We start from the raw sequence: 14,453 nt of genomic DNA, 5'->3' as shown, positions 1-14,453 counted from the left end.
CTATCCTCTGCAGATATGGAAACGGACACCCAGAGAAGTGAGGCCTTGCTGACAGCAGAGTCGGGAACTGGGCCCTGTGATGGACCGTGCATCACCCCAGGTGCCCCAGCGCGCAGAAGACTCATGAGCTGGTTCACAGGTGATTGCTTACCTGGAATCGAATCGGAGCTTGTTTCCTGGCTCCGCGGTAACTCCGTCAGAAAGGGGTAAGGGGAAGAAGGACCCAACCAGCAATCCCTGCCCCCTTTGTCAAAAGTGCCAGGACAGGTGTGATGTGGGTAGGCAGGTGAGAGCAACATTCCCTGAATGGATGTTTGTGGAGTAGGTGAGGATTTCACCCCTCTCAGTTCTCTCTGCCTGTGTTACCACGTGCAACCAGAAGGGGCGTGCCACAGCTGGAGATGTGCATTTGCTGGCCTGTCTAAGCAACTGAAGATGGTTCTGGATCTGAGATGTAGACTACACCCTGGAATCGGCCTGGGTAGTAGAGGTGGGGCTTGGGGGTGGGGAGCATGGATTTCAGCATCTTGCCTGTCCCAGGGTTTAAGAAAAGAGTTGAGGATTGCCTAAGGTGAAAGCAAATGGTGGCCCAGAAAAGCATCAGTGGAAGAATATAGGCTAAAACAAATAAGAAGGCAAAATAAAGGTTAATTTGCCCATGATCATTCTTCTACTCTTTGGGTCTGAGGAAAACATTTAATCAAACTTTCAAAAGTTATGTCCAGATGATCGGCCTTAACCATAAATCTCATTAGGGGTCTGAGGTGAAACGGTCCAGGGCATTTCTGCTGTTCTCACCCAGGATCTGTTTCCCCTTCTGGTAACAGCACTCTGCCTTTCCATGTGCAGCCATCTGTCTCCCTTTTCTCAGTCCATGAGGTTTGGGGGGGCTCACCCAGTCTCCCCCAACTTCCCCCACCCCCTGTCTTTCCCCAGGCATGAGTACTAGTTCCAGGCCCAATCAGTTAGTGCATCTCATCCTCCTGGTTATGGTGATTGGTCTAAATTGGTCCAGAGAGTGTCAATCCCAGGACTTGGGAGGGTGTACTGGGAAAGCAAGGTGAGATCCTTTTTGACATGTCACTTTAGTTGGTGACATGTAAGCTTAGAGCTGCTGGTGACCATCTTCCCAAGACTGGGGAGAGCCTTCCGGAGGGTAAAACCAACCCAGGGGAAAGCAGAGCTCAGAGACAAAGAATGACATCATTTGCACCCCCAGATACAGCTGTGTTTGAGTTTTTCATTTCTGTAGGTCTAGAAATTCCCTTTTTAGCTTTGGCTAATGTAAATTGCAGGTCTAGCACTTGCATCTGAAAGGGTTCTAACAAGTACAGGTGGAATGAGTGAAAGGAGGTAAAGAATGAAATCTATTACCTTCTTGCTGTTTTCTGTGAGCCACTGAATTCTCTGTTGATAGAGTTCAATAGCTCTGTCAAAACACCAGGAAGACTTGTCACCCAAGGTCAGCTTCATCACTGAGCAAAACAGCCACTTACATACATGGAAGGAAAGTGCGGATGGGACTTTCTTTCTTTTAATGTGTCTAAGGCATTGGGAGAATATAAGGCAAAATCTAGCAAAGAGAAAACTGAAGGTCTGTTTTCTGGGATAAAGGATGGAGGGGATTGTGAAAGGGATCAAGTGTGTGGGGGGTCCTTTTGCTGATCCAATGTTCATTATAAACGGCTGTGGTTTGGTGGAACTAGGTGGGCTTCGAGGGAGGGCCAGTCTATGGAGGATGGGGGGGTGTTCTTATGAGGAAGGTGGAAGAACATTCTTGCTCTTCTCAAATCTGTGTCTTCTCAGGTGAGACTTCCTAGTCACCTGGACATGATCATAAATGCACAAGTGAGGCAACTCAGCAGCAGTTTCTCAGTGGATTGATGAACAAAACACTTAGTTTTTGAATATAAGTGGCCAGGGGAATTTCTTGAGTTTCCCTTATTGCAAACTATTCCAGTGGCTGTTCGGAGACCAGCCTGTAACAGGCACTCAAGTTAAGGACTCAGCCACGTGAACTTAACTGAATTGCCTTCACTGAGGCAGGTGGGATTTGGGGGCCCAGAGAAGGGCAGGGAAGGCCTTTGGATATAAACTCATGGGCATGGGGCAGTGGGCAGAGTCATAGGCATGCGTGAGTGTGGGTGCAGGTAAGGGCATGGGCAGGTAATGAGACGAGCTTGTCTTTGAGACCCAGCTCTGCTGTTTACTAACTGTGTGACCTTGGACAAGTGTGGTAAACTCCACAGCTTCATCAGCTCCAACATGAAGATAATAAGACTTTACCCAAGTCAATTTGCCAAAAGTTCGTTTACTGAAAACCAATTCTCTGAAAATCAATTTGCCAAATGACCAATAACTGAAGAGACCTGAAACATTCCTTAAATTGCTGGATTCACAATTAAAACCAATCAACCAAAATATTGCAGAAATCTTTAAAATCTGTTTAACCTTCCAACCCAACAAAACTTGCTATAAAAGTTACAGTTAAAATTTTTTTTTTTTTTTTTTTTTTTGCGGTATGCGGGCCTCTCACTGTTGTGGCCTCTCCCGTTGCGGAGCACAGGCTCCGGACGCGCAGGCTCAGCGGCCATGGCTCACGGACCCAGCCGCTCCGCGGCATGTGGGATCTTCCCGGACCGGGGCACGAACCCGTGTCCCCTGCATCGGCAGGTGGAATCTCAGCCACTGCGCCACCAGGGAAGCTCCAGTTAAAATGTTTTGATAAATTTGGCAAATTGGTTATTTAGTAATTGACTTTTGGTTAACGGTCTTGAGAGTAACACTATATTTTGTGTTGTTGTGAGGATTAAATAAGATAATGTGTGCAGCCCTTAGCAGAATTCCTGACTCATCAAGAAATGTTGGCTATTAATTATTATTCTAACCTTTTAAGAAACCTCAGGCAAGCAGTAATCATGGCCCATTGATTGCTACACCGGGGATGGATGGTGACGTCAAAATCTGGTTTGGGGGAATTCCCTGGCGGTCCAGTAGTCAGGAACCCTCGCTTTCACTGCCAAGGGCCCAGGTTCGATCCCTGGTTGGGGAACTTGGATCCCATAAGCCTCTTGGTGTGGCCAAATAAATAAACCAAAGAGAAGCTTTTAAAAAAAATCTAGTTTGGAAGTGGAGCGCCTGAATATTTTTGACATACATCTGTAAAAGTATGAACCCAATCAATCTGTCATCAAAAGTGGTCACTCTTAACCATCACACATCAGATGAGGCTGTGAGGTTTTATGTGTTCATCCAAAGGGACCATGGATTTTAAAAGGCTGAGAAAAACTGATATGGTCCAACCTCTTTATTTGCAAAAACAGGAAATTGGGGCTAGAAGAGGAAAGAAGCCTGCCCAAGGTCCCACAGACACTGTTGTTTGAACAAAGTCATTTTCAGGCTGCTGAAACCAGGTACTTCTTGAGCTCTTGGGTTGTTGGGAAGACGCTGAAAAGCATACTTACTCAGAAAGCTTGGATTCCAGTTGGTGGATGGTCTGGGTGGAGATGTGCATTTTCCTCGTGACATTGCTACCCTCCTTCCTGAAGAAGAAAAGTCTTATGAGAGGGTCTCTTGGGCTCAGGGGGAGGGACGTGTCTTGCAGGCTTGGGGAGAGAGGGGAAAGGCTTCAGACTTACAGCATGGCTGTGCCCTGGCTTATCAGGTCAGCCAAGGTGAGTTTCATAGACTTTAAATTGTGTGTTAAAAGCCAATCTTCTGAATCCTCCCAAGCTGAAGACAGCTGGGTCTCATCGCCCTGCAGCCTCTGCAAGACAGAGTCACAGAAACCGGTGGAAAGAGAAGGTGATGCTGAGGATGTTTTAGGTTCCCTCCACCTGGACCCCTAAGGGGTACCAGCCTGACCGGTCCCACCCGAGAGCAGTCCGTTCAAGAACTCGCCTTGCTGAGGCAACAGACAAATGCGGAGGCCAGTGCTCTGGGCCAGTTGCCCGGAAATACCCGTGCCCATCCCTCACCTCATCCCCAGTATGTGTCTAGAGGAGTCAAGCGCCACTCGCCACATCCTGCCTTGTGAGAGACTGAATACACAAACACACCGTGGCTAGACCCTGTATGACAGCACAACTCCGACCCACACGGGTAGCAACCAGACCATGGAGCCAGACCACAACCTCTGCGGCAATTGGACCGGGAAGTCAGGGCTCTGGCAGTGACTGCCAGCTTGCCTACTCTTCATCCCCTTTTCAGCTCAGGACCAACCAGAGAAAACCAAACATGCCCCCAGATCAGTCACAGGAGACGCCGGCTTCTAGTTAGTCCGCCTCTGGCTCCCTTCAGGGTACACCTGAAGCTTTCCCCTTTTTTCACCATAAAGCTTTCCTTCTCCCCTGCCAACCTTTGAGTCTCTGTCAAACACAAGTGATGGTGGCGTCTTTGTTTATTTCTGTATTTGCATTCCCTGCATCCTTTCAGGTATACGAGTTCTGCCTCCCTCTCAGTCTGAGGGATCCTCCACAAACATTTGTTGACTGATGGAAGAGGGAATGGGTTTCCCTGTCCATTCCAGAGGCCAGAAACAGGAGCAGTGGGTAAAAGTTTTAGAGGAAGAATTTCCGAGCCATCACAGGAGTCTGGCCATGAAATGAACAAGCCCCCTTGCTTGTGCTGAGTGACATAAGCTCAGGATGTGGGTGGTGGCCTTGGTGATGGAGCTGAAGTCGTTCACAGCAAGCATTCAACATTGGTGATACATTCTGAGAGCCAGAAGGTGGAGAGAGCTGACCTAAGACTCTGAGCCCACTTTGCCTTGTTCTGAGCCCTGCTTTGAACTAGGCACTGTCCCTGGTCCTAGGGCTACCATGTGAACAAGATAGAAATATTCTCGCCTTCTCGGAGCTCACATTCTAGTGTAGATAGATGGTCAGTAAAGAAAAGCAAAATCAATGTCCATAATTTCAGCAAGGAACAACTGTATTAAGAAAGTGGGGCAGGGCAATGTGATAGAAAATGACTAGGGTGGAGATGGGGAGGTCACTTTAGCTGAGATGGGGGGTCAGGGGAAGCCCCTCTGAGCTGTGGTCTGAAGGTGCAGGAGGAGTCAGCCCTGTGTGTCTCTGGGCGCACACAGTCCAGGCAGAGGTGGGCTTGGGGGCAGGGGCAGAGTGCTGCAAGAACAGAAAGGTGGCCACGGTGGTTGGAGTGTAGCGAATGCAGGGTAAGCATGACCTGAGAAGAGGCTGGAAGGGTGTGCAAGGCCTGGAGCAGACACGGATGCTGCAAGAGCTTCCAGCACGGCCGCCATTGTCTGTGTGAATCAGTGGGCCTTACATGTTGCCAGGGTTGGCTGTGACTCAGGGTGTGGGACACGGCCTCACAAGGGGAGAGGCCGGCTCAGTCCCACAGTGAGAGAAACCGCCCTGCAGCGTCCAGTGACCGTGGAAAGGGCCTGCGCACTGCTTAGCCCACCGCGGCCCCCGACTACACCCAAAGATGGCTTTGCCTGTCTCCTGTGCGCCTGCTTGGACCCTGGGTGGGTACTGCTTGGGCTTGTCTTTGTCAGGCTCTCCCTGTAGACGGTGAGGTGATAGACAAGGGGTTGAAATTATCTGCTGTGGCTGACCGAGCTGCATGAGACAGGATTAGATCAGACAGAGGATTCGGAAGGAGGAAAGGGCAGAGGAAGAGAGGGAGGGGAGAAGGGAGTGCAGTCCTGGGCCCCCCACTTACTAGCTTTGTGATGCTGGGCAAGCCCCGTGTCTCTTTCTCCACCTGTAAGGTGGGTGCGTGACGCTAAGATCTAGAGCGTGGCCTGGAGCGCTGCTGCATAAACGGTTCTTAACAGTGATTCTTGTTTCCCCTCAGGTTGGGTCATAAACAGACGGTAACAAACAAACAAAGGCAATGAAAATAAACTGCTGCTATCATATTCCAGCTAGATAGTATTGGATGCCGTAAGTTCTGTGCCTGACACCTCCTCACCCTCTGTTTCAACATATGGATATGTATAACTGATTCACTTTGTTATAAAGCAGAAACTAACACACCACTGTAAAGCAAGTATACCCCAATAAAGATGTTAAAAAAAAAGGAAATTAGCAAGTGTTAAAGAAGTGTGAAAACACGAATAATTAGAGCAAACTCTTAATAGTGCTTATTATGTGACAAGCACTTTCCGTGTATTAACTTAATTACGTCTACAAAATAGGTTCCATCGTTATTAACCTCATTTTACTGACAAGGGTGCTGAAGTATTGAGAATTAAGCAATTTGTCCAGTCACACATCTACTTAGTGTTGGAGCTGGGATTCAAACCCAAGCTTGAGCCACGGTCATAATCACGATACTATATTGCCTTTAAATTACCACCAAACTGTGACTATCTTTGTGAAGGATCTAGAGAGAACTGGCTGAAAAGACAACTTTCTCCGTATGTGATTCTCTGCTAATTAATGTCCCGCCCCAGAACAGCACCGCCTATAATCTTAGCCCCAGCCGCTCGCTTAGGAAAATGGTGCTCTGCAGCATATAAACACTAGGTGTCACTCTTCTCATCTTTCAGGACAACCACCTCCCTTTGGTAACACTGAACCTGGTAGACTTCTAATGCACCTCTCTTCCATTTTACTTGCATTTGAAATGATCCATCACTTTTTAGGACATGGATTTTGTATTATTAATATTTGAAGAGCCACCATGAAACACATGACGGATTTTGACTGTAGGACATACTGATTATATACTGAAGGATGTGCTTTACATACAGAAGAATAAGATCTTTGTGCTGGGGCAATCCTTTCCCTCTTTCCCACTGCTATTCATTTGTGAAGTAAAGGAGGCCCCATTTGTGGCTAATAAATAAGAGGGGTCCTTGTACACCTGGAAAGTCGTGTATCTGATAAGAAATTAGGTGAAATAAAGACTCATAGTATCAACATCTAAAGTCATTGAAAGGAGCCTTCAGAATTTCCAGACTCTATTGACATTTGCTCATCTCCTTTTAATTAAACTCGCTTTCCCCTAAGTGCCAATACTGGAGAAAAGTAAAGCCCAACTATTTTCCTGATGTTTAATTGCTAGCATTAAAACTGTAATGTTTTTGACTGATTATCATTTCAAAGGACCATTGTTAAACTCTAGTGTAGAATAGGTAGACGGTGATGGGCCAGACTTGCACGGACAACCCCTGATGACAGTAGTCTCTATGGTAGAGTGAATTGCGAGTTCTAGACAATCCACTCACCACCACGCGAAGAGAGCTCATCAACACACTGAGAGTCAGCCTAAGACCACAGTTCTGGTCATTCGAGAGGTTAATTCTCCTGCTGTAACGTTCTCACTCCAGTGGCACTTCCTGAAACTGATTTTTTTTTTTTTTTTTTTGCGGTACGCGGGCCTCTCACTGTTGTGGCCTCTCCCGTTGCGGAGCAACAGGCTCCGGACGCGCAGGCTCAGCGGTCATGGCTCACGGGCCCAGCCGCTCCGCGGCATGTGGGATCTTCCCGGACTGGGACACGAACCCATGTCCCCTGCATCGGCAGGCGGACTCTCAACCACTGCGCCACCAGGGAAGCCCCTGAAACTGATTTTTGGATCTAGATTTTAGGGAATCCTACAGGAAAAACAAATCTCAGGAAGGAGAATCTTAGAATTAAATTCCTTAGTTTTCAAGATTTGATAACAAGGACAGTGTCTTCACATCCCCCTGAATATTTAATGATATGGCCAAGAAGGCTATACAATTTCTATAAACGGCATAGAGATTCTTCAGTCATTTCTAAAGGCAGGGGATCAGAGATGAGTGTGTAACTAATCCTTTTCAGTCCTGAGATCCTACGTGAAGAAAGAAATACCCAGAGCTTAACACATTCTGCATTCCCAGACTATGATTTGTAAGCACTGCCACTCAGTTGAAGCACTATGGTTTTTACCAGCAAGTCCTGTGTCTGGTTAATATGTGTAACCAGTAGTCCATTGTCTAGGTTTTGGCCACGTTCATTGATATTCTTCTGGTTCAATTGCTTCTTTGGATCTCTGTCATTGTTTCTCCTCACGCTAAAAAACACAAAGTAATTTGATCAATGCCCCAGCACCAGACATTGACTCTACGTTGTCAGGGCCTCCAGAAACATTTTATTTCTGTGTAGTAACTGGGAAAGTTTCCTGTGTAGATCCTGATAAAATGTGGACTCCAGGCTCATAAGACATTTTATTCTATTGTTTTGGTAGTTAGGTAACTAAAGCCCTCAGGTATAAGATGATGTATCGACCATTTACCCAGTCTCACTTAAAGGCAGGTATTTCCCCCTCAACTCCCGTGAACAAAATATTGTTGTTGTTGTTTTCATTTGCAAAGTCAGAGAAGATGCTTACCAATGATTTTCCAGAAACTTATTATCTTGACCATGGAAGATAGGACTAGTTTGTGTGGCCATTATAAAAACACCCAATGCTTATTTTCCTAAGGAGGAAAAGAATACCAGAAAAGAAAAGGGTAAGTGCAGCATATAGACAACAGCTCAACGGTTCTTTCATTCATTCATTCAATAAATACTTATTGAACACCTACTAGGTATCAGGCTTTGTGCTAGATGCTGAGGATACAACAGTGAACACGATAACAAAGGTTTCTTGACTTCAGCACTTTCGACATTTTGGACAAGCTAATGCTTTGTCGTGAGGCTCTCCTGTGCATGGAAGGATGCTTAGCAGCACGGCTGGCCTCTACCTATCAGATGCCAGTAGCAACCCTGCCCCCCCGCAAGTTGTAACAACCAAAAACGTCTCTAAACATTGCCTAATGTCTCCTGGGGAGCACAGTTGTCCCCAGTTGACAATCACTGAGCTAGGCATCGTCCTTGTCCTCCCAGAGGGGGAGAGTGATGTAAATATAGTAATAACAAATTGTGGAAAGTACTGTGAAGGAAGTAAACAGGATAATATGATAGTAATCAGGAAAGGAATCTGCTTTGCATAGGTCAGGTGATCAGTGAAGGTGTCTTTTGAGCTTAGACCTTATTTTTTATAAAGTATCTTATTTTATTTTATTTATTTTATTTTAATTAATTAATTATTTTGGGGGGCTGCGTTGGGTCTTTGTTGCTGTGCGCAGGATTCCTCTAGTTGCAGCAAGCGAAAACCCAACGCATCCAAAAATAAATAAATTAATAAACACAACCCGTCCCCCCCAAATCCAAGGAATTCCCTGGCGGTCCAGTGGTTAGGACTCCACGCTCTCACTGCTGAGGGTCATGTTCAATCCCTGGTTGGGGAACTAACATCCCACAAGCCGCACCAGGCAGCCAACCCCCCCCACAAATCCAAGGTCACACCCCCTCTTCTCCCTCCTGCTCAAAGCTGTTCAAAGGCTTCCCTTTATTTCTAGGATAAAGACTAAGATCCGTAAGATGGCATTTGAGGCTCGCAAATTCTGGCTGCTGCCCACCTACCTCTCCAGCTTTCCCACTCCACCATTGCTCACTGCTTTGTGTTTTTTAGCATGAGGAGAAACATTGCTCTCTGTTCGACAACCCCGTTCCCCTTCAGTTCCTAGAATGCTGTATGGCTCCTTTAATCGCAGGGCCTTTTCATATGCTGGCTTTGCTCTGGAACATTCTCCTCCCCTCCCCCCAACCACTCATCCTTGACATTTCAGCTCAAATGTTACTTCCTCTAGGAAGTCTTCTCTACCATCCCACTCTATTCCAGGTTCCTTTGTGTTATGTAAACTGTCATACAACTGTGCTCCTTTCTTTAAAAGTAATTATCTTAATTTAGAATAATACATTTATTTGTGTGATTTTTAAGAATTGGCATCTTTCTCCCATTAGACTGTAAGTTATGCGAGAGCAGGGACTGGCAGACAGTAAATATTCTGAGGAGGGGAGGTAAACCTCAGTTCTTGAAGAACTGACTTCACTTTCTGCTCTTGGGTTCCGTGAGATACTTGTTCCTTCTAATTCCCTTCCTTTTTGCTTAAGCGACCTCATTTACTTATTTATTATAAATGTATTTATTTATTTATTTTTGGCTGCGTTGGGTCTTCGTTACTGCTCGGGCTTTCTCTAGTTGCGGCGAGCGGGGGCTACTCTTCATTGCGGCGTGTGGGTTTCTCATTACAGCGGCTTCTGTTGTTGCAGAGCACGGGCTCTAGGCACACGGGCTTCAGTAGTTGTGGCACATGGGCTCAGTAGTTGTGGCTCGTGGGCTCTAGAGCGCAGGCTCAGTAGTTGTGGTGCACGGGCTTAGTTGCTCCACGGCATGTGGGATCTTCCACGACCAGGGCTCAAATCTGTGTCCCCTGCATTGGCAGGCGGATTCTTAACCACTGAACCACCAGGGAAGCCCAAGTGACCTCATTTATATTTCTTGTTACTTGCAACAAAAAAAATATTGTCTAAAACACCGCAAGTGAGAAACTCCAGATGGAGTTGCAGCTTCAACATTGGAGTGTGTGTTCTTATGAAACCATTAAATTAAATAGCCTAATGATGGTTCGGCAACTTGCTTTTTTCTTTGGGGGCCTTTAATCTTTTATTCAGAGGAATTTTCTTTTGAGAAGCACCAAGATAATGTGACAATGTCTCAAAAAAAGAAAAAGCGGTTTTACTTCAATATGCTTTGCTGGGAGACTCTTGTGGCAGAGACTGCTGGAATAGAAATACCTCATCAACACTGGACACCCCGCAGTCTTAGTTCCCTCTTTTCAGTGAGTGATTAACAACCTAATGAATTCAGAGGCTTGCACGACTGGATTCTGGGATGACTTGTGTTGGCCAACGGAGGGGTGTTTGGGTTGCATAAAACTAGCAAAACAATGTGGTGTGCTAGAAGGAGCACGGACCCATTGGTTTCTTCATCTGCAGAATGGCATGGGGATAATAGTAACTGCCCTGCCTACTTCAACTCCATCGTCAGGAGGATCAAATGAAATTGAGAACGTACAAGAGCTTTGTAAAATACAAAGGGCTACAGGAATGCAGAGTACCATTTCAAAATCTGCTGCATCTTCAAGAACTTCAGCATATGACACAAGCACTCGTTCATTCCGCGCACATTTATAGAGTGCATGCTAGGTGCCAGAGAGAGCTGGTAGGCAGAGCTGGACAGCCCTTACCCTCAGGCCTTTGCTCAAATGAAACCTTATCAGAGAGGTCTTCTTTGATTACCCCATCTCAGACAGTACCTCCCTGCCCCTGTTTTGTTTTCTCTGCAGCACATTTCATCATCTGATGTTCTATATATTTACTTATTATCTGTCTCTGGCCCACTCTCCCTCATCCATCAATCCACTAGAAGTAAGATCCATGAGGGCATTAGTTATGTTCACTGTTAGAACAGTTTTATGTAAACATTGCCTAGAACATAGTAGTTGCTAAAAAAACATTTGTTGAATAAATGTACTCAGGGCAGGTCCAGAGTTTAGAGAAAGGTGGGCCACATTACCTTGGGAGACTGGTCACAGGAGGGGAAGAGAATATCCAAGCCGGTCCTTAGGAGATGGCATCTTGTCAAAGGGAGAGAGGTAGCCCTGATTAGTGGATAAAAGAAAATCTTCAGCTAACTTCCTGATTTGCTAACAGCTGGATCTAGGATTCTCCTAAATATCCAGGATAAAGCCACCCCCAGCGTTTGTATTTTTAACTGCCTAATAACCTCCAGTCTTTCTCCCATCCAATCCATTTTACAGTCTGCTGCCGGAATGATTTTTCTGATATGCAGAATTGTTCATGTTACTACTTGTTTAGAACGCTGCCATGGATTCTCAGTACCGTGGACAAGCAAGTCAAACCTTCTTCACAAGGCTTTTCATTCCATTTGGATCTATTCTTTGCTTACCTCGCTACCTCATCCTGCATCCTTCTACACACCCTGGTAACCCCTACCTACACACACCCTGCTAATTCATACTCTTCTTTGTTCAAGTTGGACCTACTTCTAGAATTGCCCTTTGCCCTTTTTGTTTGACAAGAAAACCCAGGAAGTCTTTCCAGAACCCCATTTGCTGCCCCCCAACCCCCAAGGAGGAAATCATTCCCTCCTGTTGCTGCCTCCTGGCCGTCTCTTACCAAATTGTCACAGACCTTCTCGGGAGCAGCCCCATTACTTCCTTGTCTGCTGTTGCACCCCCAGCACGTAGCACATCAGCACTAACGTCTGGCAGGTAGGGACCAGGTGCTTAAGACCCAGGCTCCCTAAATCTTTCTCACTTAGTCCAGAGCTTAGAGTCTGGGCCTCCCCCCGCCCACTCTTTTATCACCCTGTCAACCCTTCTGACTCTCAACTTCACCTGCATTTCTCCATTTATTTCTCCATCTCTGGGAGAAGGGCCCCTGGTCATCCCAGGACTGTTTTCGCTGGTTCCCACTTCTAGTTCCTCCAAGCTCCTCCAAGCAACTCAACAGGGAAGCTTGTCCTGTCGGGAAGTGTTTGCTGGTCTCCAAGGTAACAGACTGCACCATTGCAGCTTGAGGCAGGGACAGGGAAAAACCTTCCTCACCCCTGGGAAGAAATTACCACTTTGTCATTCATAACAACCTCTCCCTGGGCACTCTGCTTTTCTCTGCCCCCGCAAAGGCTGGGGAGCAGGATTTGCACCTCTTTTCTATTTTTAGAACCTTTGGGTCAGCAGAAAACTGTGGTTTAGACCAGTGGAGCCCTGGTGCCTGCTGCCTTCCCGTGGTAGGAACTGAAGAAAGACAGCAGAGAACCTGCGACATGCGTGAAAGTGGTAACTTTCTCTTCCTCCGCAGAGCCCCCCAGACACACTCCTTGGGAGAGGCTTGGCAGTTCCTCACCCCTGCCAGGTCCATCTCCACCCAAACCGGGCTAACACAGCAGCAGACTCAGTGACCTCTTAGCATAAGAAGAGATCATCTACTGCGGTGGTTCCCAAACCCAGGTGCCCATCAGAAGGATCTGGGTTGTTTGCTAAGAAAACATACGTACATTCCCATCTGGGAGATTGACACAGAACTGTAGCAAAGTGTAGGAACATGAATATTTAACAATGGCCCCAGGTGATTATGATGTAACCAGCCCTTAGCCCACAGCTGGGGACCTTTCCAATTCCTTCTATGGAAATCAGGAGAGATGAAGTGATGTGCTCAAGGTCAGCTAGCTTGTAGTAGCTAAGGGAACTGCACTCAGTTTTTCTTATCCAGGTCATTTCTCAAATCACAACCTTCACTTTCTGAATCCTTCATTTATAATTTAGAACATGTGCTACTTGTGGTAGTCACTGTCTGGTAGAGAAGCCCTTCAGATGTTGACCCCAGTGCCTCCTATAGGCCAGATCAGAAACAACAAAATCCTTCAAAATAGAGACAGCTTACCTACCACCAGGCACTCTGGGCAGAAGAGTCACGGGGTGTAAATCATGGCATTTGGTCAGCACCAGCAAGGCAGGAGAGGAGGGAGCTCAGAAAGAGGTAAGGAAGTCAGAAGAGGGAAGAGTCACAAGAGGCTGAGAGCAACCAACCAAAGGCTACTCTGTGAGCAAGAGGTAAGTGTCCTTGTGCCCACCTTACTGGAAATCCTGGGTAGAAGTGCTGGCTAACTTTGAGACACCATTTTTGTAGACACAGGGGCTCAAGATAGATGGCTTATCACCTTCACAACTTACTCCTGGATACATGGGTTTTCAACATTTTACAAGAAGTAAAACCCAACATTGAAAAGTTCTTTTTTCTACTTGAGTTTACATGACACATGTTCTGGACGTATTTGTGCCAGATGGATAAAGCAGAGTACGATTTTCAGGCTGTATGACCAGCCAAGGAGAAAGCTCGTGCTGGTACCATCTTTCTCAGTTCTCCTCAGGCTGTATATAGCTCACGATTGGCCCCACGTAAGGAATCAGAGCACAGTAGGAATTTCTTTTCCTCTTACCTTAGGTTCTTGGGACCTGATGGGTCACCTTACCTCTGATCTTTATTTAGGAGCTCTAAACTGTTCCCATTACTCAAAATATATTTGCTATGATCTGAATGTTTGTGTCCCCACCCCGCAATTCATGTGTTAAAAACCTAACGCCTAATGTGATGGTATTAGGGGTTGGGGTCTTCAGGAGGTGATTAGGTCATAAGGGCAGAGCCCTCATGAATGGGATTAGCACCTTTATACAAGAGAGCTGACAGAGCTCCCTAGCCCCCTTCCACCATGTGAGGATATGAGAAGTCTGCAACCCAGAAGAGGGCCCTTACCTGACCGTGCTGGCACCCTGATCTCGAACTTCCAGCCTCCAGAACTGTGAGAAATAAATGTTTAAAACGTGATGTTGCAGTGAATATTGTTTTGTATCTTAGGTTCACAGCATGCTCATTTCATGGCAAAGCCTGACTTGAACTGGCATGAGGCTAGTTACAGTCTTTATTTGTTCCCTTTAATGTGAATATTTAGATGTTTTGTGATTACGGAATACTGCTTCATTCTCTGATGGGGATGTTACATAATATATAGTGTAGGGACCTCATTGATTTTTTTTATCTGAAAAA

The 14,453-nt window shown here is 46.3% G+C and overlaps 1 protein-coding gene across 1 annotated transcript in view; it reads right to left on the bottom strand.

Moving 5' to 3' along the window:
• VWA3A (von Willebrand factor A domain containing 3A) overlaps window positions 1-12,845 on the bottom strand; it is a 50,549-nt gene extending 37,704 nt beyond the window's left edge. Inside the window, exons 1-7 of the mRNA XM_079945546.1 lie at window positions 12,248-12,845; window positions 11,404-11,488; window positions 8,332-8,419; window positions 7,890-8,013; window positions 3,639-3,766; window positions 3,465-3,542; window positions 1,375-1,429 (exon numbers count right to left, since the gene is read on the bottom strand). Coding sequence (XP_079801672.1) covers window positions 1,375-1,429; window positions 3,465-3,542; window positions 3,639-3,766; window positions 7,890-8,013; window positions 8,332-8,393 — 447 coding nt within the window. The 5' untranslated portion in view covers window positions 8,394-8,419; window positions 11,404-11,488; window positions 12,248-12,845. The remainder of the gene's footprint in view (window positions 1-1,374; window positions 1,430-3,464; window positions 3,543-3,638; window positions 3,767-7,889; window positions 8,014-8,331; window positions 8,420-11,403; window positions 11,489-12,247) is intronic.
• Window positions 12,846-14,453: the final 1,608 nt, after the last annotated feature.

This window comes from Stenella coeruleoalba, assembly GCF_951394435.1.
Source record: "Stenella coeruleoalba genome assembly, chromosome: 15".
NCBI classification, from domain to species: domain Eukaryota; kingdom Metazoa; phylum Chordata; class Mammalia; order Artiodactyla; family Delphinidae; genus Stenella; species Stenella coeruleoalba.
The sequence above is the reverse complement of the archived record's forward strand: the minus strand, read 5'-3'. Positions and strand labels throughout refer to the sequence as shown.